The sequence below is a fragment of the Centroberyx gerrardi genome, chromosome 21 (assembly GCF_048128805.1).
Source record: "Centroberyx gerrardi isolate f3 chromosome 21, fCenGer3.hap1.cur.20231027, whole genome shotgun sequence".
In the NCBI taxonomy this organism is placed as follows: domain Eukaryota; kingdom Metazoa; phylum Chordata; class Actinopteri; order Beryciformes; family Berycidae; genus Centroberyx; species Centroberyx gerrardi.
The window spans coordinates 13209428-13236093 of record NC_136017.1 but is presented as its reverse complement, the minus strand read 5'-3'; the positions used below and the strand labels follow the sequence as shown (position 1 = coordinate 13236093).

Genomic DNA, 26666 nt, shown 5'->3' with positions numbered 1-26666 from the left:
ACACACAGATGATGAGACATGCTGATTCATAGGTGCGGGTCTCCAATCCTGTGTGTGCGCGCGGGCGGTCAAGCAGTATGCCTCACTTTATCATCGCTATCGCTAACAGGCCTGGCGAAGTGTGTGGTGTGTGTGTGTGTGTGGTGTGTGTGTGTGTGTGTGAGTGTGTCGGCATGTGGGAGTGTGTGATGTTGTCATCAGGAACAAATTAGCGTCTGCTGTGAGATTTGGGAGGGGGTCGGTATAGAAAAGCACATGCTGGCTTCAGTGACCATATAACGGCAAACTCTGGGGGGGGCTGCATACACACACACACACACACACACACACACACACACACACACACACACACACACACACACACACACACATAAACATGTACACACACAAATCATCCTGCCGCCATACTGCCCCTAGTATAGGCAGCCATGTGTAGTGGGCCATGTAGCGTCACCTCCCAGCAATCCATTCCTAAACAAGCTGGGACTCGTGTGTGTGTGTGTGTGTGTGTGTGTGTGTGTGCTTTCACGTGTGCAGTGTGTACAGTATGCATATCTACGTGTGTGGGTCTCAGGCTCAGCTGAGTAGCACCAATGTAAACAAAACCGACAACCCCCCCGCATGTTCTCGTTTGTGTGTATGCAAGCATGTGTGTGGGTGTGTGTGGGTGTGTGTGTGTGTGTGTGTGTGCGCACCCTACTGTGTCATCAGTGTTTACTCTGCTCTCCGGGAATAGCCGACATCCATTACAGGTGTAGGTGCGTTTGTAAATCACAGCGCTATGAAAAACGGCCTTGATTACATCCTGGACCCCCTGGGAGACTGCAAACAAAATCATCTCTTGACTGTGTGTACATGTGTGTGTGTGCGTGTGTGCGTGTGTGTGTGTGTGTGTGTGTGTGTGTGTGTGTGTGCTTGTCATATCAGCTATCCAAACAGAACAACTTGTGCAATCAGAACATGATAGGAAGTGCTACTTAAAACGACTGCTAATTATGTTTTTTAAACACTGTAACATGTGGATTCCAAACCACAACAGGGATAAATATTTGATATCTTTGTCTGTGTGCGTGCTCTGTGTGTATGTGTGTGTGTGTGTGTGTGTGTGTGTGTGTATACATTTGCCTCTTCTCTGTACTCGTGGAGCCACTATACACCACAGGCCTATGGGTGCAGAATGACTTAATTGTTTTGACTTCTAACGTCAAGAATACAGCAACAGGAACACATGAAGCCCAAAGCCATGGATGCTCTATCAGACATTAGTCCCTCTGGTATGCATTCAAAGTTTGCAGGACTACAAAAGGAACTCTGGAGTGCAAAATCTGTGATCCGGTTCAAATATTCAGACTCTGATTCTGCTTCCCAGACTTAGCTGTTCTCAAGTTCAAGGATCAAAGCAGGGCCAAAGGTGAAAGTCGGGACGGGCTTAATCTGGTTCTTCGAGAGAATGAACAGCAGCTGTTCCAGTGCAGCACCGCCCATGACATATCTGGAATATATTACAATGGAGATTAAATGAATGAATAGAAAAATGACTCAAAAGTGTGTCGGAATTGGTAAATAAACCTGTAGTTTCTGTATTACCTAATGAATTAACCTTACAGCTATATGTTTACAATTTCAAGATATTTGATACCGTTTCATACTTTTAGGAATAGTCCATGAATAGTTCAGGAATAGTCCATAAATGAGATAAGGCTCTTTTCAATCACCCATTTTTCACATGTGAATAATTTTAAGTACCGCATTTTCACTTGGAATCGGGAGCAATCCGTCCCTCTCAAATCCGCAAGATTAGGGATTCGCTTTAATTCCGAAGAAGAGGCTCTAAAAATCCACATAAGCGACTTCGAGGACTTAGTGCTTTCATCATGGGACGGCCCTAAGCCCCCCCCTACCCTCCCCCCTCCTCACCCCCCACCCCCTCTGGACTTAGTGTAAGTGTGCCTCTCAAGTCTGAGAGACCCGGGGGGGAAGTCCAGACATTCGGGACGTGACCTATGAGTCACATCTGATTCATATGTGTCAGACGGACTTTTTTGGAACGGGTCTGCTGCTTTGTGCCAGACAGCTTTATATCGGTCATTTCAAGTTTTTTGACAAAATTAATGTTTTGGCCAGCGGGTGATTTTAAGCACACAGCAGCTATTTGACAGATTGAACAGAGAATTGACATATGCAGCACCCTTGTTTTGTAAGGAAAGTGAGTAACAGCATCATTTTCATTTTTGCCACCTAAACTTTGTTACATTTAAGCTGTAACTGTAACCAGCTGTAACTTTTACACCAGCTATCCAGTAAATAGTTTCTTTGGCAGATTTGGACGGCAAAGTACTTGAGCACATTAAGAGTGTTTACTTAGCATTTTCTTTCAGTAATTGAACAAACCTAATCTTTAAAACAATGTCATCCTCATCCCAGTTTTAATGCTGTGCCACCATCTAGTCCATTGAGCTGAGCCTCTTCACTGCAGCTGTAAGTCAAGTCAGTGGAAAAGTCCGGAGGTTGTTTGTTTTCTTTATGCAAAGCCACAGGCTAAAGAAATGCCATTTTTGTGAATGGGATTACCCTGGATGTTGAGATGCATGTCAAAATAAATACCGCTAATCTGTTAATACACAGATGACATGAGCACAATGAATGGGAACTCGGTTGTCACTCAGGGCCCTGGAGGCCTCATGTCATATGGAATATGTTGTGCATGTCGCATGTATGCTGACATGCACAGTTTCTGCCCTTCGGAGCTCAAAATAGTCGGTCTATACTTCATTTAGGGTCCAAGATGGAATGCTGTGGAAATGTATAAAGTCACTTGAAGTTCTCATGAGTTCAAGATTCATATGTATCTTTAACTTATAGAAATAAATTCATTATGATAGCTGGGTTTGCAGAAAGTACAAACGGCCCAAGGCAGTGTGTTTAAACATAAATGTGGCACACTGTACAAAGCAAAAATTGTACACAGCAAAGTCTATTGGGTTCATATGCACTGGTGTTGTTTACCAAGCAATATCCCAACAATTTTGTGCATTTAGGATGTTAAATTTCGTTCAGCATGCTTAGTTCATTAGTGTTATGACCCAGAATTTTCCTCTTGTCATGTCATATAAAATATCCCCTCAGATCATTGACTGTACTGAATATCTAACCTCTTGGATTGCCTCTAAGGACCGGTGGAAGAAAATTGGAAGTTTCCTCACATCAATATTTTTGCCAAAAAGTTGCCTTCTTGGAGTTCTGATTTTTCGCAGGACGCCGAGGAACCGTTGAATAATGAATTCACCATTCAAAGTGACTGAATCCGAAGTCTGTTTGCCAGATCGCTTCAGTGCGATGGATAGTCTTTCCCCTACGCTGCTGATCTCTACATCCGCACCTTATTGAATACAGAACAGAGGGAACAAAGCAGAGAGAGAGAAAAAGGAGAGAGAGAGAGTTCATGTGCATTCGCGCCACAGATCATTTTGAGAGAGCACAGGTTTAAAGTTTACTCCTCTAATTGAGATGACTTTGTTGCACCTCAGGAGCGAAAGAGGAAGACGGAAAGACGGAGAAGACGGAGTGTTCGAGTGGGAAAGTTAGTGGAAGATAAAACGAGGCAAACCAGATTGAAAGAGAGAAAATAAGAAAGAGGCTCACATCCCATCTCTTTGTGCTTCGCATGACAGCGCTCCGAGACAAAAACCATGATAGCTGGGAGCCAGTGCGGTGGTAATATGTTGGCACACCATGAAACATTTAATTGCATCATCATTCAGCAGTGGAATGGATGGATTGTGCTGCTCCATGAAAGCCCATCAGTGATGATTTGACTGATCCAAGTGGGCCGGGCCAGGCACTTCTCTAAGTGGGTCATTAGCCTGTAATATTATTAGAAACACTTTGGGCTACCATCTCATATTTCTGTAGTGTGATCATATGAGGAAATCTGTTCCAATGTCAGGGAGCACAAGTGTGACTTGTGACTCCTTATCTTCGAAGGTCTCGCTCTGAGTCTCCTTTTATCTCCATCTCTCTCTCTCTTTCTCTCTCCCTCTCTCTCTCTCTCGCCCGATCGCAGACGGTCACGTCACGCCCGGGCCTCGCTTTGCGCTCAACAAGCCGAAGCGCGCGCTTCCGTCTTTTCCGAGACCAAACGGAGAGTGTATCCTCTTATGGGACACGCATACATGTCGCATACATGTTCGGCTCGCATGAATAAGCTTTATCGCCGCCTGTAATATTCATTTCGCCGGATGCGTAGAGAGAGAGAGAGAGAAAGGGAGAGATGGCTCTTCTGGGATGGGGGTCATTGAGCTTTCTTTCTTTTTTTTTTTTTTTTACAGTATATGCAAAACTGACATACAGCAGGGCAGCAGGGGCATAGTCATGTGCGGCGTCTCGCATGTGTTATGTCTGTGTCAGTTGCTGTGTTCCGTTCATGCTCTACTTGGGGCAAAACATGTGCAGAGGGGCACATGATAAAAAAAAAAGATGGAGAAGTAGAGTGCAACATAGACAGTACAGTGTTGGACCTTCACAATTGAGATGATTAAAAATTTAGTGGAGTACAGTGAAGATACAGCAGTGTTTGATTCGATTTTTTTTCTGTTACTGTCTAATCAACCAAGATGATCGATGTGATAGTTATAGATTTAATAAGGGAAATCAATAAGGGATAATGGATTTTACCTGGATTCACCTCATCAGTGTACTTCATGAAAAGACGTGTCCCTAATATTTTTCATAATGAAAAAGTATGAGATTGATGGGAGATGAAAATGAGATCTGAAGAACGGAACAAATCAATACTACTCAGAAAATGGAATATATTTTTATACTGGGGTTTGTTTGCCTTGTCTCATCGTTGCCCACCATTAACTGCATACATTGGTTCTGATCTCACTCGCAGTATGTGGTAACACATTTTCCTCTGTTATTTCCAATCTATTTTCATTGTGCTATATGTGATACACAATAAAATGCTGCATGAGGGTGGCCTGCACACACTCCATTAAAGGAAAAACCCATCTTCAAATACTATGTATCATCAATCTGTGATGTTCAACGCATTCCAGGAGTTATTTTGTGATGAAGTGTTGTAATTTACTGTTGTGGTGTTCCCAATTTCCCTCAGCCTGCCTCATCTACTTCTTTCTACTGATTTCCTACATTTCCCACAATGCCTTTTGACAACCCCCCAGAGAACGGGCCTGAACTTGCTCCATTCAGCTGAGGGTGATACATGTAGATGGAGAGAGCGATAGCAAGAGCAAGAGAGCGAGTTTTTCTCGTCAATAAAAAGTGACAGTTGCTCAAAACACAACATGTGCTGTGTTCTGGTCTGCATTCTGGTCTATTGAGGCTGCTGTCAGTGGAGAAATTGGTCTATCTGCCTCTTCTACGACTGATTTCTCCCTGTGTGATTAACATTGGTTCAAAATGGTGTCTAGAAAGAACCAAACAATGAAATGGATGTGTTTAAGGGTGAATTTTTCCTTTAATACCACAATTTCTACTCCCCACACCTGAGAGGCTGCTTTGAACGAAAGATATGTTCAATGACGAACATCTGACGTTCAGATGCAAAATTGGGTCAGTGGCTTGGTGTTTAAACCTTTCTGCCAAGAGAACAACAGGCAAGAGGTTCAATGTCCATGGACTCATAGCAAGCTGCTCCACTTGGCAATTGACATCATAAGATCTCCCCCAGGGCAAGACTGTGTCACAGACGACAGTTCAATCAGGGAGTTGGGGGGGGGGGTGTACCGAAACACAAAGTCGCCCCTCATAATGGTGGTTCATTCATGGTTGGACCTCGCATAGCATGTGGGCACATGATAAGGACGCACTTTTTATAGTTCCAGTGCCTTCAGGATGTGTTCAACCCCGTTGCTTTTCTTTTCTGCATTTTGTGACGTTGCAGATTGATTTCAAAAAGTTTTTTTCATCAAAAATCAAGAAAAAATAACCCAGAAGGACAAAGTGGAAACATGTTTTTCAAACTTTTTGCTAATTTATTGAAAGTAAAACACAGAAATACCACTTAAATAAGTATTCAATCCACTGCCAAAGTTGTTTCTAATAAGTATTGACTCATGGGGTTGAATACTTATTAGAAATACTGATTATAGCTTCTATGGACAGTTTTGTGGACTTCATGCTAAACCTTCTGCACTGACATGCCCTGTCATCTGTAGGACATTATATAGACATATGCATTTCATTCTAAATCATGTCCCGTAAGTTAAAGTGGTCGCAGGTGGCCTCAAACTAAGTTGTAGAGATGTCAAGGACATTCAAAAGAATTTGGATGCACCTTAACTATATACTTATTGCTTCAAACCATTTCAACTTTTCATTTTTAATACATTTTTCCAAAATCCACCACTTTGACTCCATAGATTATTGTATAAAAAAAAATGTAAAAAAAATGTAATCCATTTTGAATTCAGGCTGTAACATCACAAAAAAGTGGAAAAAGTCAAGGGGGTTGAATCCTCTCTGAAGGCGCTATAACACAGTGTGGAAATCCTGAGAAGTTTTTCAAAGCCCTTGATGTGCTGCTATAAAACAGGAGTTCTCAAACCCTTTCATGTTACGGATAGACCACAGATAGACCCACATTAGACCATGGACCCCCCTTAATCAAATTTGATCCTAGGGACCCCCAGGTTGTTGATTTAGTATTGAATTGTGGGGAAAAAAATTGTGGAGATAGAGAATTAAATGATTGCAAAATTAAACTATTCCTCATTTTGCTGGGGACCCACTAGAGCCCCTTAAGGATCCTTGCGGGACCCCACCTTGACAACCACTAGTGTCACAAAACACTGCATCACATTGAGAGTCTCAGTGTGCCAATCTGGTGTCTCAATAGACCCAAAACACTCAGAAGCTCTGCAAACACCATCGATATCCAGGCTTGGAATCCATTTGGTTTGGTTTGGCAGTTCGCTTGTCGCCTCTTTTCTGCTGCTTCACTGGAACCTGTGTGGGCGGCTCATTTCAACTTCGGACCTCCGACTTTCAACCTCCTATACGTGCTGAACGCCTTTGTGTCCACACTCCATACGGTGATTATACCCAGTAACATAATTTCCCTGTATCTTGGCAGCCCACTGTACATTAGACGTCAGGGAGAATAAAGGACAAGAAAGAAGTGCACTCTGCATAATGTAATGCACGAGGCATTAATTGACTGCAGCTTACTCCAAAGGCCCCGGTGAAACACTTGGGCTCCAAAGAAGGATCAATAGTGTTACCCAGAAGAGATGCTCTGTTGTTTTGCTCAGGATATGAATACTAATGACTTGTGCTTGGGGACAATGTAAAAATAGTCCACTTCATAAAATAATAACTTTGGGTTGGAAATATAGATTTTTCAAATGCTTTTCACTAATAAAAAGGATACATCATTTGCAGCACAAACAAGACAGAGGGCACCAATAAGTTCACATTACAGCTTATTTTGATGGAGGCAAGAGGCGTACTAATATTATAATAATATGCCATGTTATTTAGCCTACTAAAAGCATAATTTATGGTTTTTCATTGCTGTTTTTTTTTAGTGCACAAGTGTAAAAAGACTTTGCTGTTGAGAGCAGATAATCATATTTCAGGTCACAAGATTGGATTCTCTTCTGGCTGGGACACAAGACAAACATAGGCAGTGTTCAGAGTGAATTGTAAATAGTCACAGTTGGTAACTGGTGTAGTGTTTGAGTTCAAGTCTATGAGTGTGTTTTGGCTCTCGGAGTCTGGCTTATGGACTCCATTTGGTTCGCATTTGTGGCACATCTGTGAGGAAAGTGGATTGTGTGTGTGTGTGTACAATGTGCCATCTGCACACTTTTTCGCCATCGGTCCTGTAAGCAGTCAGATTTCAGGCTCCTTGTGAGTTCTTCTGCAGCTGACTGTACATTGTTCATGTTTCCACAGAACTATATTTCATGATGTGACGTGCCCTCTCAAAACCCATGTTTAACACCGGTGTGTGAACCATAGCGTCTCTGAACAGGAACAACCATAGTCATTTGAGTGTTACACACTTCCATAGCTTATACCGAACAAGAGGCCCTTCAGCTGCCTAATGTCCCGTCATTTTTCCTCATTAATATGCAAATTTGTGCAGCAAGGTGCACCAAAATCAGATCATCTCCTCTATAGGGAGGGAACTTGCGGTGTAACTATGAAGTTTCTATTATGCATTGTTCTTGTGTTGTTCACAATACACGACACACAACTAGTCAACATGTATTTTAAGGGTAAAAAACAGATGGCAGTTTTTGTGCATATGTATAATTCATAGTCTGGCTCATCTTGACATTAAACAGATCATTTATTTTAGTTTTCGGTATAAAATGGAATCTCTTCGGGTTTCAACCGCAACCTTACTGAAGTATTAACAAGCACAAGGTTTCACTAGTGCTGATTAAATGCGTGGAGCCGCAGCATAATAGCTTGTTTGACTAGCTTCACAGTAGCGCCAGAACATTTTGTACCCTCTTCTTTGAGATCTGGATTCAATTTTTGTCGTGATTTCAGCAATGCACTCTTGGTGCAAGACGGGCGACATGGAGAGCTTTGGTTTATATAATATACAAAACTAATTTTTGTCACACCCATTTCGCTTCAGTCTCTTGACATAAACAATGCATCCCGGAACATTATTTTGCACTTTCCTGATGTCACACCTTTAAGAACAGCATAATGCTTCAGAGGCTCATAGGATCGAGTCTTCCCTGCTGTGTGTGTGTGTGTGTGTGTGTGTGCTAGTCTTTATGTACTAGCTTGCCTTTGTGTTGTTACTGTGTCTTCTGAGTTTGCATACCTGCAGTGATGTGTGTCAGTGTGTATGTATGTGTGTGTGAGCGTTTCAAATTGTGAGATTACGTGTGTGTTCTTACAAGGAGCTTCAGATACATCAATTACGACGGGGGAATGGAAGAACTGGAAAGTCCACTGTTTTCCCTGGAGAGGAGCAGAAAATGGACGTCATGCAGAAAAGCATCGCTGGTGAAGAAACCCTGCAGCCATTGTTGTGTGATTAAGGGCCGGGGATGAGCCGTCATGGGGGGCTAAATAATTCACACGCGAGAGGAAAACAACCAAATTGTGTGTACACAAGCGTATGCACGCAGGACTGATAATACATAGGGAGAAAATAACGTTCTTTTGAGCGCCGGATGGCTGTGACGGGCCAATTAGCTGACAGAGTGTGTTCTACCTCTGCAGAATGCCACAGTAGGTCCAAAGCCTTGTATCTATTAAAAGGTGTAACATTCAGGGGTTTAGACTCATTTGAAGGCTCCAATGATTGAGTTTTTAAATTTTGTCACTAAGCAGTCTTAGCTAAAATTGCTTACTGGCTCGATGGCATTGGCAGCATCGGCTTATGGAACTTCCTATTAAGACGTATTGGAATCTGTTGGGGCCTTACTGATTTGGCTGCTGAATGGCAGAACTCATTCGAGACAGATGGCTCTGGGTAACTCAAGCTTGAACAACAAAGGCAAACTTAGTATATAACAGGGTTTGACTTTGACATTGTGACAGCAGCTATATGTACAAAAGTGACTGATTTCCTATAGTCGTACTTTGATAACTGATCTTTTAACAATCCTATGGCATATGAAAAACATCCAATTGTGCTGATTCTGAGCATATTTACAATATGGCTAACAGGAATCTGAAATTTGATAAACACATACTAACATAACTCTACATCACTCTAACATATGCTATTAACGCCAGGAGTGGGTTTAAATTCTGCATCATTCTGCTTTCCTTAGTTTGCTTGAACTTAAATAAATTGAAACAAATGTCAGGTAAGAGCATGCCTTAATTTCCAAGTTTATGTAATATTGCATTTCTTTATTTTCTGTTCATCAGTTACAACTTCTGTTTATATTCTGTACAGCACTGAAGGCACACAAAAAAAAACAAAGATATAATGAAACATAAGTATATACAAAATATACAGAATAAATAATTAAATCTAGATAGGTAGAAAAGCTACAGAGTGTGTGCTTACATGAACCATTTCAAAGTTGAATGTGAGTCTCCGAGAGTATGAATGGAGTGCATATAAATCCTGAACGATGACAATGTCCACATCGCCGGCAGTCCATTGGTGTACTTATGAGCTGGGAAACCGGGAAAAGTTGGCCAGAGTCAGCCGGCAGGTTGTCTGCATGGGAAGCTGCAGCTTAACTTTTGGGCAACATCGCTCCTCGGCAACGCGCTCATGTGCTAACGCCTGAATACGCCCCGCCACAAATCAGTTCAAAAACGCACAGTTCAAAACTCAGCAAAAGGAATGAGCGATGTTACCGAATGCTGTCTGAGCACACATTATTTTGTCAGACATAATATTGTAAAATGAAACGCAATCTCACACGCACGCGCTCACACACACACACACACACACACAGAAGGATCATACACATTTGTGGCTCTGTTTTTCTGGCAGGAAGAAAACAACAACAAAAAAAATCAGCAGGACATTGTGTTGATTGTCATGCACCACCTTATGGCATTTGATTAGTGCAATGCATTTTTACAAGATTACAGTTGTGTATAATATACTTTAAGTGCTCTATTTACTAATTAAAAAAAAAAACTGTATTAACATCCTTTTCATGAATACCACCAGTTTGAATACAAAATAAATAAATGTCCAAAGATTGGAATGAATATGCAGTGCCTCTGATTAATCAAAAGCACTAAGAGGAGAGTAGCACTGGAACCGCGTATATGCAAAACTCCCATCATGTTGTCCAAAGTACAGTTGGCATTTTGCTGACTCTACGGCACAATGAGCATGCTGGTTACAGCGTTATGACCTAAGAGACTGGCTTGTGTTGACAGAGGGGGTAATCAGGTCATATCCAAAGAGCCACGATAGACTGATTTAACAGCAATTCTGGGTCAAGTGGGGGTTGAAATTCACTCACTTATTTTGGAGCGGCTGCTTTAGCCTGCCAGGATGTCAGATGGGTGGGTGTGCACTTTGGGGATCAATTCATTTGGCTGCAGTGCGCCATGGATATTTAATCAATCACAGAAAGCTGATTGAATGGATTTCAAGAGGTTTTCAACCCAGGACTGCTCAACACCCTGCAACAGTTTCTTGAAGTTACATTTGGCCAAAATATTATACCTGTCACCAGCTACATAACACGGCTGTCAACAGAAAAAAAAAAAAAGGTAACAAGAGAATAAACCAGTTACATTCTGTGCTACAATTAAACTGCTATGTGATGTGTCCATGGTATATATTTCATACTGTGGAAAGTACAAGAGGGCAAATCAGACAAGGCACTTGTTTCAGAACATAACATATAGTTGTTTTTTCTGCCTAAGCTCAGTTAAATGCAGTTTGGTGCTCCAGAACCTCCAAGTAATCTGGCTCAGTATGCAAGTTAGCCTTTAGTTCAAAGTACTCATTCTTAGTTTGCTCAAGCATGACCTTGCGTGGTCGTGAGTACATAATTGTCTCCATTAGCTTCAGCTCCTCCTGGTGCCCCGGGACCTGCATCTCCACAGCGGACTGAAGCTGGGGCATGTTTTTCCTAAGGTACTCCGTTATTCCGAGCTGCTGGAGCTCCTTCTCCCTCTCTAGAATGTTCCTGTATAGGGAGTTGGGGTTCCCGAGAGTCACAAACTCTGTGGGGCACTCTCCAGTCATGGGTCTGAATTTGTTGGGGTTGGGGTTTCCCGTGAGCGGAGAGGTGTTCTCCTTCTCCATGATGCTCCGGCAGACGTGATGCTTGGCGCTGGGCTCGTCCAGGCTGTAATCCAAGTCGGCTTCGTGTTCCTTGTGCTGGGCGCAGTAGGTGGGGTTGCGGCAGATCTGCACTATGGGACTGTGCGATCTCTCCTCGTACAGAGTGGCGGACCCCGCTCTTTGTGTGAGCGTGTGGTGCGTGGTTTTCTGCCCGTACATGCTGTAGTGCAAGTGAATGGGGCTATTGCTGCTGTTTTCCCTGGGCTGCTCCTCGGCCGCTTTCTTCTTCGCCCTCCGCCGCCGCCGGTGCACCACGAACACCACCACCCCCGCTGAGCAGAATATAATCATGAGGAAGAAAATGAGGAGGCTCAAGATGAGCACGGAGAGCGGGACAGTGTCAGTGAGTGAGCTGAGCAAACCCCTGCCGGCGCTGTCGGGCCCCAGCGTAGTTGTGACGCTCTCCTCCCCACCTGGGGGCAAAGAGTAAAAGGTCACTAAACCGGGACAGAGCAACTCGTGACGAAGGCTTCTCAGCTCAGCCTGCACCACTTTCTTTGGGGTGTGACACAAAATGGAGCCCACAACCGTGTCTTTCCGCTTCTCCACCCATTGTTTGAGGCTGAGTAAGTCACAGCTGCAATCCCAGGGGTTGTCCTCTAAATAAATCTGCTCTAGTGAGTCAAGTTGATCAAGCACGTTGCTCACTGGCAGGTGCATAAGTAGATTTTTCCTCAGGTTTAATTTGGTGAGGGGCACGTTGCGAAATATCTGCGCTGGAAGAGAGCTGAGCAGGTTGTTATTCAGTGACAACAGCTTGAGGTTTGGCAAGGGATTAAACGTGCCAGGAGCAATCTCTTTGATAAGGTTGTATTCCAAATACAGGTATTCAAGGTTGTGGAGTCCGACGAACATTGTGGATACCAGCTTTTCAATCTTGTTGCCATTCAAGTAAAGTTTTTTCAAACTGCTCAAGCTGAGGAAAGTTTCATTATCGATGTAATCAATTCTGTTGTTTGCCAAGTTCAGCAATTCTAAACTGTCATACGTGACAAAATCGTACTTCAACAGTTTCTGAATCATATTCCCTGTCATGACCAGTTTGGTGGGGCTCTGCTGAAGTATTCCGATATCCGATACCTTTTGAATCCCTCTGTCCTGACAATGCATCAAAAATCCAGCCACGGGGTGATTGTGGCAAGAACACTGCTCCACACAAGGACTGCCAGGAATGTGAGACGGAGTCGGGATCTTGGCGTCATCCTTGGCGTCCATCAGCTTGGGAATCTGAGCCACTTTGGATGAGGGAGTAACAACCATATCCAGTGACTTCGATGGCTCCTCCAGGTTAATGTCTGCGTGGGATGGACAGAGAACATCCCGCTTTACTTTAGCGAGAATGGTCCCCCGGAGGTGATGTGGGCTGCTGCACACCACCTCCCCGATAGCCGACTGAGCCCTCATGTTCTCCATCCAGATTTTTAAGTGTAAAATATCACAGTCACAGACCCAGTCATTGTCCTCCAACAGAAGCTCCATTATCCGTCCGATGTGCTCCAGAAAGCCGACATATGGAAGCGTCTGCAGCCTGTTGCCCCGCAGGTCCAGGTGGGTGAGGGGCACAAACCGGAAGATGTTGCTGGGTAAAAACTCGATGGAATTATCATTGAGGATAAGGACCTTGAGGCGGATCAGCTTGTTGAAGGCCCCCGGCTCAATGACCCGAATGAAATTTGTGTCGGCTTGGAGAAACTCTAAATTCACCAGGCCGTGAAAAGTGTCCTCTTTCAGAGTGACGAGGAAATTGCTATTTATGTGGAGTTTTTTCAGTGAACCAAGAGTGCTAAAGACCCCCGGTTCCAACTCTTGTATGCTGTTAGCCCCAATGTGCAGCGACAGGGCATTCTTAAGCCCTTCCATTTCCTCGGCGCGGAGCTCAACCAAGTCATTTTTGTAAAGGTTCAGGTGGAAGGGCACACCTGACGGGACTTTGATTTGGGAGATTTTGCTGATGTTTCTCTGCTCGCAGTTAAGATGAAGGATGCCATCTTTCTCCTCGCAGGAGCACAAGGAGTCACAGGACTCGCTAATAGAGGATGATGCCTCTGAGGGATGGATATCTTGGGATCTGGCCGCAGTGAGAAACAAGCCGATGAAAATGATACAGGCCAGCATTTCTGTCTCAGATATCTGTAAAGAAAGGGACAGAAGTGTGGGTAGAAGGGGTGGGGGGAAAGAGAGATAAAAGTGTAAATTGTTTTCAAAGTCATGCAAAGATTGACACAAAATAAATGTATACTTCAGAACAATACATAATATTTAAACATCTGAGATTGAAATGATATTCAATCCCAGATGATCTGAACTCCATACAAGTTTCATGTGTTACTATGTGTGACATTTGTCGTAGTCTGCCTAAAATTGCAACAGCGTAAAATGACATTTATGGGTGCATCATATGCATGAGGGGAAGCAACACTCCTCTTGGATGAGAGAGTCCTTGTAGTGTAGAATTGTCTTTATATAGTAATCACATATGAAAAATGTATAACAGGAAAAGGCAAAACAGTGTTTACATGACCACCAATCTACATTGCTGAGGTTGTGTAAAAAATAATGATCTGTTGTAAATATACCCGAGGTCATGAAGTTGTGTCATTATTATGTGTGCTTTTCTTTCAATGTGTTTTGTCCCCATGTTGCCTTTATGCAACACAGGTATGTTCTGTGTGGACTTGAGGACTGACAGTCATCAGAATCCACGTTTTCTATTCATACACTGCAATTTGCCAATGAGCAACCCCATTTCTCAGGCTGACTAACGAGAGTAAGACAGCGTCTCCTCCAGTGACTCACAATAAGGTCGGGGTCTATTCAGGAAGCGGGCTTTCATCTCTCATTTGACTGAATTTTTCTGCCTTTTTATATGCAGACTTCTCATTTGAACAAAGACTTTCTACTCAGTGTGAGTCATACGAGGGCAGGTGTCAATTCAGCCAATTTCAGAGAACCATTTTAAACATCGGCATCCTTGACATAGAATTGCAAATGATTGCTCTTGTTTTAATTATTGAACCGCATTTAATGTTCTTCATTCAATTTACTTTCTCACTTGACTGAATTGAAAATGAACTGACCACAAGCCAAGACCATATTCATTAATCAGTGTAAAACCATCTGCATTCAGAAAATGGCAGTCCATCATTGATTTCCCTTTAGGTCTGATCATGTTGTTCCAGTGGGCTTGACGTTTTTCTTCCAAAATACTCTCTAGGCAGTGCACCAAAGCCTCTGGAAGAGCATGCAGACAATACTGTCCACTGAAAGCAAGCCCAGCCAAGTTCTTATGAAGAGGACACACACGTCATGACAGGAGGCCACATCTTGAATATTCAATGGCGAGGGAAACACTGAGACGTGTTTTTGATTATGACAGGCCTCCGCACTCCATCTGACAACTCTGTTTCGCATCAATTTGACTGAAATTACACCGGATCAAAGACTTCAGGTTGTCTCTCGTTCTCATGGGACTGATGGTGAAGCAATTAAACACACATCTTCACACTATCAAGGACTAGGTATCCATCCTTAACTAATGAAATGCTGCGGGAGGTAAGAAAGGGAAAGATGAAATGAAGGCACAACAATCCCTGTTACTGAATCCTAATCGGCATCTGGAGAGTTTCATTTGAAAAAAAAAACAGAGACCCACCTTATGAAAAAACCTTGCAAAATGACTGACAACTCATAACATAGCATCCAAGTTATTAGTAAGCTGAACAATTGTTCTCATAAAATAGTAGCATCCCATCTATTTCTCAGATGGTGTGTAATGAATTTCAAGTAACGTTCATCCACTATGAATTTATAGTATTTTGGAATGAAACCTTTCATCTCGTCGTCATATATTTTTTTATAGAATCTAGAAAGCTAAAAGAAATTAAACTCCCTATGGGGACATGAAAGGGGAGTGCAGTAGGCCTAGCCACTACATTTACAGAATTGTAATGTGCACTTCTTAGTGATATACACTTCACAGTATTGAAGAAAATAGTCTTCAGTCAATACTCCCTTGGACCTGAGAGGGTGAATCTGCTAGTGGCTCATCCTGCCCCTGTCTCCAATATAAATGAATTTTGCACAGATGTTACCTGTTATAGAGTTGCTTACATCATTTTCAGGAATTTTAGATATGTACACCGGTGTGTTTATGCTTAACATTGTTTTTATTCTGCTAGTTAGGCTATTAGGTGTGCATAAATAGGGGAAACCTTTAAGTCACGATGACTAGTTTACCACTTTCCTCCATATATTGTGGAGACAAGCTGTACTTTCCTCATCATGAACTTTAAGACTGAAAAGCTGATCTGAAATGCAGCATAAAACGTCACAGCCTTGGGAATGTCCTACATTTGGAATAGCTTGACATTCCAAGACGTCACAGCAAGCTGAGAAATTACCATGTTTAGCCAAAAATAGGCAGAAAAATAAGGAGAGATTAATTTCTTTCAGTTTCAATTACCCCTGTGTTTATAAATGAAAGAAAATATGGCAGAACACAAGAATCTAATTTGTCAAAAGGTATTAAACATGTGCTGTTTTGACAGCAATAAGGTTCACAGAATGGCTCCAAAAGCTGGCGTCCAAGAATTTGTTTAGCCATTTTTCATTTTATTTCATTTTCACTTGCTTGTTCAGGAGCCTCCTGGTGGTCAAGAGACCCTTGTGCACTGCTGTGACCCTGATGGTTTATAAGACAATGCAAAATGAAACCAAAGCTATTCACAGATGTTATCGCACACTGCCTGATAACATGTAGGGAGAGATATTAAAAGACATTAGCCTCATGCGCTCTTTCTTCCGGATTTGAAACTGGCATCTCTAACTGATCCATTTTTCAGACGATCCATATTGTATGGAACTCAGCGTGATGGGCGGAAGAGATGAAAGACCCTTCCAGTGCCAGTCTTCTGCGGCACTCTCCTTTCCCCGCTCCCAGATTCAAATGTGCATCTCTTGCTGTTCAGACAATTCAATTAGAGATCTACTGAAGCCCTATGAGATCTCCCCTCATGCATGTGAGCAAAGCCAACTCGTCGTACAACATTGAACGAGATGAGTGAGAAATAACTTGCAAAGAACTGAGAGAGAGAGAGAGAGTGGAGAGAAAGTGAATGGAGGAGAAGATGTATAGTAAAAAGAAAAATCCTCCAGTGATGGAATATTTATCACTCACTCAACCCTGCTGTGAGCATTGTAATATACACAATAGACTTTGCCCATTTACAGCTCCGCAAATAGGGTGTTCACGCTTTATTTGGGGCGACTATTGTATTGTTCCAGTGCAGTGGAGTGCTACATAAGGTCATGGGACTCCCTCCACCCCCACCTAATGCAGCACTGCATGCATCACTGAGGAGTACAATACCATGTCACAGTGGTAAGGGTTCTTCTAGCAAGCACACACACACACTCCACAAGTCATGCATATAGTACATATTCATACAGTAACCATGCACATATATGCACACACTCCACCTGCCACACAGGTACTTCATCCTCATCAACATGCCACATCTATCAGTGCAACGCGTTGCTCTGTAGACTGTTTTGCCCGTTCAAAATCGATCAGATTTGCGGTGATTGATGCATGCAATACTCCTCTCACCCTATGCAAAGGAGATGGTACTGATATTAGCGCCCTATAGAGTCAACCCCAGAACATCACAGGCAATGCACAAACACTAAAGAAGCCGGTACATAAATCACAGTGACACACGCGATTTGGTCCAAGATAAATTATGTGATACTTTATTGATCCCTGTAGGGAAATTCTCTTTTCTCTTTCCCCCCTTTCACATGGAGGTCAGAGGTCAAGGTCGGCTACAGAACAGAAGCCCTGGAGCTGGAAGGGCTGTAGGGCAACTGACATGGGGGCCCACTCTCTAACCAATGTTTTCCCCCCACCATGCATACCTGTAGATGACAGTGTGCTGCTCTGACTCGTCCAGGCTTCACCTCGGCTTAAACTGTTCTGATGTTCATCAACATAGCAAGACGTCAGAGTCGCACATACCTAACTGGTCCACTTTCCTGTATTTGGGCTTTTGTACTTTCACTTCACTTCTGTTATGTTTTCCTTTCTTTGTTTTTTCTAGTGATGTACCACCAATTAGCATAGTGAGACTGGCCGATCTTACTGTGTCTACTGCATCAGAGCTAAATACTAGAGATTACATACATTAGATTAACTGGTAGCTGTGGTCTATATGTATAATTAGCCCAAATTGTACTAGTGTGCCAAACTCGCAGCATGTGACATTAAAATGCTCACTATAAAATCAAGGTTCTGTGAAATTGTCTACAATGCTTCCTGTCTTTTTTCCAGTAACTTTTCCTAAATCTACCCTGTAGTCAGTGGCCAAAGTTTGACTTCAAGTGAGAAACATTTCATAGGTAGAGCAGGCAGACAATGGTATCTTCCTCCAATAGTTCTGTGACAGAATCCAGTGAAGTGACACAGGCAAGATAGATATGTGACAACATCGCATGAGTTGGGATTCGAACCGCACCGAGTAGCGTGCGCGCTAGCCGGTTGACAGGCTAGGACATTATTTTTAGACAATATGAACACAGACGTAGTCATGTTCTGTCCTCATCACTGTCAAAGTAAGTAAAGCATGCGGGAGCCACAAATAGCCCATAAGGCAGAAGCCTAATTCCTGTTCCTGTAGCGTGAGGCAACTTGATGTACGGCTATAAAAGGCTTGTTATCCCTCGTGGCACCTAACCGATAAAGCGATTCTCCCGCCTCCGTCAGGACTGATAAAAGTCACTCCACATCTATCGTTTTAAAACACATATCTTCTGGATACACCTCACCACCTCCACTCAACCTCCTTCACTGCCACTCCTGGCTTTCTCTTAGTTTCCCAACTTGCTTTAAAAAGCTACACTTTTATCCGAGTTCTTAGCATTTTATGACCTTATGCCTCTTCATTATTAGGCCAATTGCAATTATGGTGATTTATGAATGTTGAAAACAAAGAGGTTGGAAGGGTAATTCTTAATTTAGTGAGGTCTGAGGTCCCCACCACTCCTGCATAAACAGTGCTTAATCTACTGGTGTGTCATGTAGATATCTAAAAGTTAAAATGTAAATGTAATCTTCACTAAAAAGAATGCTGGTATACGACAGGGCCTTACTAGCCGAGTCCAACTCTTTGATGCCGAGTGCCAAGCAGGAAGGAACAGGATACTGTTTCTGGAGTCATTGATGGGACTTGGCTGGGAAATGACCTCACAGTTTCTGCCGAATTATGTCTCAGTACTGAGCATGTTGGTTAGTAACCAGGGCAGCAGGTTTCCAATCCATCCGGGCGGTGTGCAGCATTGGTGTCAGAGGGAAACTCTGCGGAAAACGGTGTGTGCCCATTTCATGCTACCCAAAGTTACTGATGTATATTTTTCAATTTGTCTGCTTCTCCGTGGAGATATTCGTGATATCTCAGGGCGAGCTCCTTGCCCACTTGCTACACTGGCCTGTGAGTCTGCCCACAAGTCACGAATATCAATGCACCTACAGCATTTTCGGTTCAAAAACTCAGTGTAACATCAAGTCGACCAGTTGGACCAAACTTGCATATCCCCCCCTCGTGTCTTTGACTATTAAATCTGCCCCACACTCCACCTGGAGGGGACTAGGGGGGGTAGCGACCCACGGTTCCCCTACCAACTGCTCTACAAAGCGTAAGGAAAGAAAGATCCTCTTGGCAGTGTGGTTAGCCATTGGCTTAGTGACCAGGGGAGCGAGGATCATGCCCCGTGCTCGGTCGGGTGCTACAAAGGGTGCGTCTTTAGCGGCATCATCAGTGGCCCGTTAAAAGCAAGATCAGCTGTGAACCTGCTCAAGTCATGCAGCAGCCTTAACAGCTGGCAGCTGATCACATGGTGCGATATCTGCAGTGTGGCCTGATATGCTAAATACCTTTAAACATAGCAAGCTTACACATCCACATGAACATAAACCCACACACACACTAACATATGCACGCGCGCGCACGTACGTACACATAAAGCATTACACCTTGTAGTGCATATCCTCCTTACTTACCTTACCATTCCTCTCAGCTGGTGGGCCCTAATTTCTGATAGCAAGCATATGCATGATAGAACTAATAATAGAAGCACAGAGGGGGGTGGGGGTGTAGCTCAGCTCCCTTGGCAAGCGTGATTTAGCAGGCTTGCATTTCAAATGGTCTGTTTAACTAATGCGCAGTAATTAGTTCTCCAGAAATGAGCCGGCAGATTACACCAGTGTATAGTGGCATCAAGTTACGTTTTGCAAGGAAAGACATCTGCAGCTAACAGATGTAAATGTTTTACGTGTAGATTATTGTCCTTTTAGAAGAGACAGATTCTTCCTGTTTAGTAATGACTCACTGGTGCACAGCAGGGTACACTGTGTTAGACTTTTTCAACCAGGTAATGAAACACCACAGGTGTGTTTAGTGCCAATATTTAGTCCAGACAGGAGCGAATCAGTTCGCTAAAATGTGGAGCTGAGTAAATTAGACTTATATAAATATACAATCAGCCAGTATTCCATAATCCAGCCCAAGCCAGAATGTCCTACATGATCCTCCTAAGTCTCTCTTCAGTTTTCATCTATTCTCCGCTCTATTCTCCATTTTGAATTGCCCACTTCAATGGAATGCCCAGCCTCAGTAGAATGATCAGACTGTTCAAGAATGGCTACAGGGTAATGGCAATGACAGTCTCATGATTCACTCTATAAATAGGTGTAGATCTGCATCCTGATACACAAAGTTCGGCCTGAAAGGAGCCATAGATTATAGCTAGACGAACCTGCTTATTGAGGATAAACAATTTAAAGGGCACCACCTAGAACTTCCTGTAATGCAGCTACAACAGGGCTAAAAGGCATGTGTACTTACATCAAGGGTTTATCTGGTTCACAAACTTTGCACGCCATCCCCTCCCTCTGCCTTCCTTCACCCTCCATTGTAAACTACCTGATAAATGAAGAATGACATAAAAGAGTTGTCTAAAAAAAAAAAATCTAGGATAAATACGGTATCCAGAACTGCCTGGGCTCTTGTCTAGAAGGAAAAAGTAGAAGGGGACATAGTGTCACATAAAGTCACAGGATATCTCTTAGTGTTTGAGAAATACGTGCAGTGGCAAGTTTTACCCTGTTAGACAGAAAATCATTGACTGCATCATGCACTACCCCCAATTCTGACTCTTTTCTCAGCATTGTCCTCTCCCTATTTACCATCTACGCTCTTGGAGAATTCATTTCTGGGTCAAAACTACTGGGACTGGTTTAACTTGCTTAATATAAGCAAAACAATAAATAAAACAAAACTCGGCCCGTTCGACTCTCTGAGCAGACGAATGCAAATGAGCAAAGTAAATCCAGTCTGGGACAAATGGAAAAAACCGAGACTTCTTGGAATCGTCAATGTCAGACCGAGCAAACTTGGAACAGTCCAAAGACAGGACACAGTGCCTCTGACTTGAATGGTAGCTAGCGTACGTGTGCTTTACTCTGCATTTCCACTCTCCAAGTCTGAATACAAGATGTAATAAGAATGAATGTCCCCACGTGAAATGTTTGCCAAAACAAAATGGGAAAAAAAGTAAATTAAAGCTGCACTAGGCAACTTCGCACTTTGGAGGCTTCAAATGGCAGCGAGAGGAAACTATTTGGAAAATTTGAACTTCAATACTCAGAAATCCTGCAATGTGATGTCAGTAAACTGCACACAGCACGTTCATGTTTACCAACCCGGCTGGTCAGTGATGCTTTATACCAAAGGATACTAAAGAGACAAGATAAGTGAGTTAGAGATAGAGGTAAAGCGCTTTCTTGCCGCTGTTTAGGAGACCGTTTGTATTTCACTCTTAAGATTTGATTTGTCACTTCCTGTGGGCGGAGCAGTGTCCATGCCCAATACTGGAATTTCATTTGGCCAAATAGGGTGAATCTACGGCGTCTTAGAGAGGATGGGACATTCTTCTCTATTGCAGTCCTACTTTGTGATTTAGGCCAATAAGACAGATATATTTTTACATAAAAATCTTGCCTAGTGCAGCTTTAAGTCATTCTAATTAAAGTAGATGCAGACTACAAGATTTTGTCCAGATTTAGCTCCAATTATGTCCTCAAACACAAATTTAGACAATTAAAACCAACGCCTAAGTCGCTTTTTTTTTCTTTCCAAAAGCTTTGTTAAAGCACCTTGATGTTGAAAATGTGGCTAGGACAGCAAATTTGATACATAATTAGTTCAAGATATCTTGTTGTGCTGCTCTGCTCTTATAGTTTTTCTTTTCTAGGTCAGGTAATGCGGCTGAGTTAATTGAGTGTTTGATGACTTTAGAACTACAGAGACTTGAGTTGACCTGCACTGTCTTACTGTGCAAGACCTTTCAAGACCAATTAAATGTGAATACCACGGTGGACAGATAGCATTGTAAAGCTCCTGTTCAAAGCACAAAATCTTCAAAGTCAAGTTTAACAAAAAAACAAAAACAGTGTATTCTCTCAACACCCATAATTCATTATTTGTTTTTCGGATGGGTTACTGCCAGACACCTTAAAAAATGTTTCGAATCATAACAGAAGCTTCAGATTAATGCATTTACAGGCAACAAGCACCACATGTCTGGTGTAAGAAAAGTGTGCATGGCACACGTGACATTGATGCAACAAAAGGGAGTGTTGCATACAAAGTCAGTGCAATGTGTTTGGCCCTTAATAGTCCGTTCATAATTTCATCATAATGCTAACCACAGCCTGTGATATGTCATGTGCTGCTTTCCATACAGCAGGTTTTTCAAGATGTTTTGAAATGCATAGGCCTTGAGAGAGAGAGAGAGAGAGAGAGACACAGAGACCGAGAGAGAGAGAGACAGAGAGAGAGAGAGATAGATAGATAGATAGATAGATGGATAGATGGATGGATAGATGGATAGATAGAGAGAGACTGAGGAGGTAAAAGAGAGACACAGACAGACTGATAGAGAGACATTCTCTAACTGGGAAATGAAACAATAGATTAACTACCCTTTATTTTCTGAAAACACCCTAAAGGATCCCTTCGACTCACCAGACTCCACAAAGATCCACTGGCCTGCAGCGCCGCACTCCTATATCTCTCTTGACAGAGGGGTTTAAAGCGAGGAGGGCTTTTAGTGAAAAAGGCTATTTTCTTCCAGGTGTTTGAGATAACACACTCTTGGACAACAGCAATACAACAAGGAGTGACTAAGCACAAACAGGCAAGAGCTATGCTTTAATAATACAGGATGCCCTCTCTGGCAATTACATAAAAAGCATTTTACAGGGAGTGCTTTTCACAATGCTAGCCCTACCCACTAATTTACTTCAATATACACTAACACTGAGTTACTGCAAAGCATAAAATACAAAGGATCTGGTTGAGCAGCAGAGGAGAGCCACCTTTGTTTTTTCCCCCTATTCACTTGGAGGTCACCAACCAACAGTTGAGTGCTACCATTGATACGTATAGTCAGGCTGCACTGGCTTGGGGGCAGAAAGAGAGAGAATGAGAAAGAGACTTAGAGGGAGAGAGCGAGAGAGGGAGACTTGTTGCGTCCAGCTAGGGTTGTTTCATTTCAGCTTGACACGGGATAGCAGATTAGAGCCCCCTGCACTCTATTGCTTTTGTGTACGCGCATGAGTGTGTGTTCTCGTCCACGTGCGCGTGTCTCTGTGTGTGTGTGTGTTCAGGCTCTGTCCGCCCATCTACTTGAGCGAGCCGTCGCCGAGCGCCCTGCAATGTTCCCAGGCCCCAATTATGGTGGGACTTGTCCCTTTTTCCACTGTATTAGAAGTGATGTGGCTTGCCCTACAGGGTCGACACCACCGCTACACCCACATATCTGCAGAGATTCTGCCAGCGCCCTCGGCCCTCCACCGCAATCCCAGAGAATGATAATTATGACATCCGCCCACTCAAGAGGCAAGAGATAGTTCAACTCCCTTGCCCCTTGTTCCAGCCCTTTTTCGACTGATTCAATATTCCGTGGGCGTGTGCAGCCTATTTTCTCCATGTCTTAGAGAAAGATAGCCGCTCCGCTTTATCTGCCGGGTTTCCCTGTCTGAAAGCACGATGTGGCTGAATAAAGTTTCACAATTTTTTTTTATTATTATTTTGACCCCCCAAGTTGATACTCTCAACGCTACTGGCTACTATCACTGGTCAGACCACGCAGGATAAATCCATTCTCTATGGGCTATTTCACACATTGCAGTAATACCATTACAAACCACTGCCAGCCTAAGCACATTAGCTCATGGTGGTCTAACCAATATTGTTTCCTGATAGAAGTAAACACACAGTCCCATGTGGGGATTTTACATTGGGTCATCATCTTTCCCAATAGTTCGATAGCTGGATGATGGTTCATATTGAGCCAATGCTTCACTTAAGCCTGGGGTAACAGAGGGAAGTGTCTGCCCTCATAAATTCAGATAATTCAATGCAGACCTGTAGTTAACTATAGGGAAAATGGTGGGGACAACAATGTGAAACTGAATGATAAATCACCTCCCGAGTTTCACATTTTGTTAAGTTTGTTCAGTACAATGTGTCTTTATAAAGCTGTTGTAATCATTAATCATTCATTAATCACAATATTTAGCCAACTTATAACATCTTTATTCAGGCAATGCCAGTCCACACAGTCATGGTATGAAGCAAATACACCAAAGCTATTAAATCATTAACCATTGATTCAACCAAGCAAAAAATTGGGATCCAAACTCAATTATAGAATTCACAATATGAAACTAATTAGACACTTTTCTTCATTAAGTTGCTCTTAAATTTAGGGCTTATCTATAAATGTGCAACCTTATACCCCCTGCTACAAATGAAAAGGCTGCAGTTGTGCAGGAAAGGTACAAGGCAATTAAATTAAGCATGAATTTTCTAAACATGTTTTTATCAGTCATCATCTACAGTATGGCCAAGCATGCGACTAATTGGTAAAGATAAGAGCTTGCCAATCATTTTACATAGTTTCAGGAACTACCAGGGAAGGCAACTGTTAAGCATGCAGCCTACATACCAAGTGATAATGAGTTTAAACGAGATAAAAGATCCTGTGGTTGATACATTATGCTTCTAATAAAACAGATAGTCCCAGTCCTGCGTTCTGATTGGCTGAGTCCAGTTGGAAGTCGTGGTACAATCCCTGATAAACACACCTGTGACCGCATAACAGTTGATTTAAATATTAATGCGCTTACCGAAAGTCACTCATATGGTACTTAGGTCGCTTAGCAACCACGCTCTTTTAGCTTTACTGTGGATTCATTCAAAAATAAAAAGGTTTACTGAGCATTTGCATTCTTTTTTATTATAATGGTCTGTTACCGCCATTTCATAGAAGTAATGAGCCACTCAAGGCCGTGGTTTACAGTGATTTTAGAGCAGCTAAGAGGCGTTGTTAGGCACGAAGCTTGATTAACATAACCCTGCGCAGCGCCGTAGGATACAGTAGCTGCATGTGGCAAGCGGCCAGGTGCGCTCAAGGTAAAGGAGCCCCTCAGGAAAACTCACTTCTCCCTCTCACTCTCCCCCTCTTGTCAAGTCCAGGCACTGTTTATAGGACTTTTCACTTCTTGTAAAATCAAGTCTGTCATTCCGGCTGAAATGACGAATATGCTTTCTGGTGGTGATTTGCGCGCAGCCGATATGCAGCCTGTGCTTGTGGCAAGTCAGTCCACATCAAAACTATCACAATGTTAGCATCGAACGGTGGAATTCGGTATACTTACATGAGATTGTGCATTTTCACACTGTCAAAGGTTGTTATGTCTGCCGAGACTGTAAGGTAAACTACTGGACAACATACTTTTGCTAGTTGGAACATGCCCATTATGGACACCTGGCTTCTCTACTTTACAGTAGCCGAGGCAATTTGACCACAGAGCCGCGGGCACACTGAAAGCCTCCATACTGCCTACCTGGTCCAGTATTGCAAAACTAGAGTAAACACATTACAATGCAGGTTTTAGACACAATTCACACAAAACACCACAAGTCACACTGCTCTATGACTTACCGGTTAAAAGTGATGAAAAAAGGGGCAGGCTATTCCAAATGCCACCGTGCTCAGTCCATCAGGAGATGCGGGGATCCGACGCATTGAAGAGGTGCTAACCTCCACAACACTTTCTCTCCGGTCTACTGGGCTCCTTAAAACAGGCTGACACACACAGAAACTTCGCAGAATACCTCAGTCCCCCCTTGTCCACTCGGGTCCACAGTTTTTCTGAGTCTTATAACGCTGTCATACATACAAATTATTCCATTGCATGTGGTGCTCACGTCGAGGCGATTTGCACAGGTCCCGGGATGTTCCCTCTGAAGTATCCCTTCTCCAATTTTCCCCCGGATTAATTAGAATGAAGTTGCAGGTTCAAGCCACGAGAACACTATTGTTCATATGTCGAGCCTGTTCTGTCTTCTTTGGCAGCCCCTCCAACACACAGAAAGGGCGCACTGCTTCGCTCCTGCGCTGCGCCTCGCGCTCTGTGTAGTTAACCAATCTGTGAAATATTGGAGTTGCTCTGTAATTTGCATGCGCTAGAGGTGGACTAACAGGGAAGCACCAGAGTCAAGCTAGCCAGAATGAAGAGCAAGACTTCCGCAAGACTTTCAAAATAAAAGCCCTATTGATGACCGTGTTGCATTGTTTTGCGAATAACACAAAGTAAAAAGTAAAGTGAAAAATGAACAATAGCCTACATTAAAGGAGGAACATGTATTAAATGGAAGTACTATTTGTTGATATGTTTTTCCTAAAATGTCATTTTTTACAGCAAGTAGGCTATTCTTAATCGTATAGATACCATTTACAGAATTTTACTCCAAATGTAATGTAAAAATTA

The 26666-nt window shown here is 42.9% G+C and overlaps 1 protein-coding gene across 3 annotated transcripts; it reads right to left on the bottom strand.

Annotated features, from left to right (window-relative positions):
• Positions 1-9841: 9841 nt before the first annotated feature.
• slitrk6 (SLIT and NTRK-like family, member 6) lies at positions 9842-26307 on the bottom strand. 3 transcript variants are annotated; one of them, XM_071900434.2, is made up of 2 exons: positions 25838-26307; positions 9842-13903 (listed from the first exon to the last, which is right to left on the bottom strand). In XM_071900434.2, exon 2 carries the CDS (start codon positions 13886-13888, stop codon positions 11351-11353), a length of 2538 nt encoding a protein of 845 aa, XP_071756535.1. In that variant the 5' UTR covers positions 13889-13903; positions 25838-26307; the 3' UTR covers positions 9842-11350. The 3 variants fall into 3 exon arrangements, 2 of the variants coding, with proteins under 2 accessions (XP_071756535.1, XP_078147261.1); XM_078291135.1 differs by lacking the exon at positions 25838-26307 and adding an exon at positions 20671-20794; XR_013507597.1 differs by lacking the exon at positions 9842-13903 and adding an exon at positions 20795-20835.
• Positions 26308-26666: the final 359 nt, after the last annotated feature.

What these genes read in the sequence shown, in the direction of transcription:
- slitrk6 (XM_071900434.2), bottom strand. Translation starts at nt 13,888, where the DNA reads ATGCTGGCCTGTATCATTTTCATCGGCTTGTTTCTCACTGCGGCCAGA.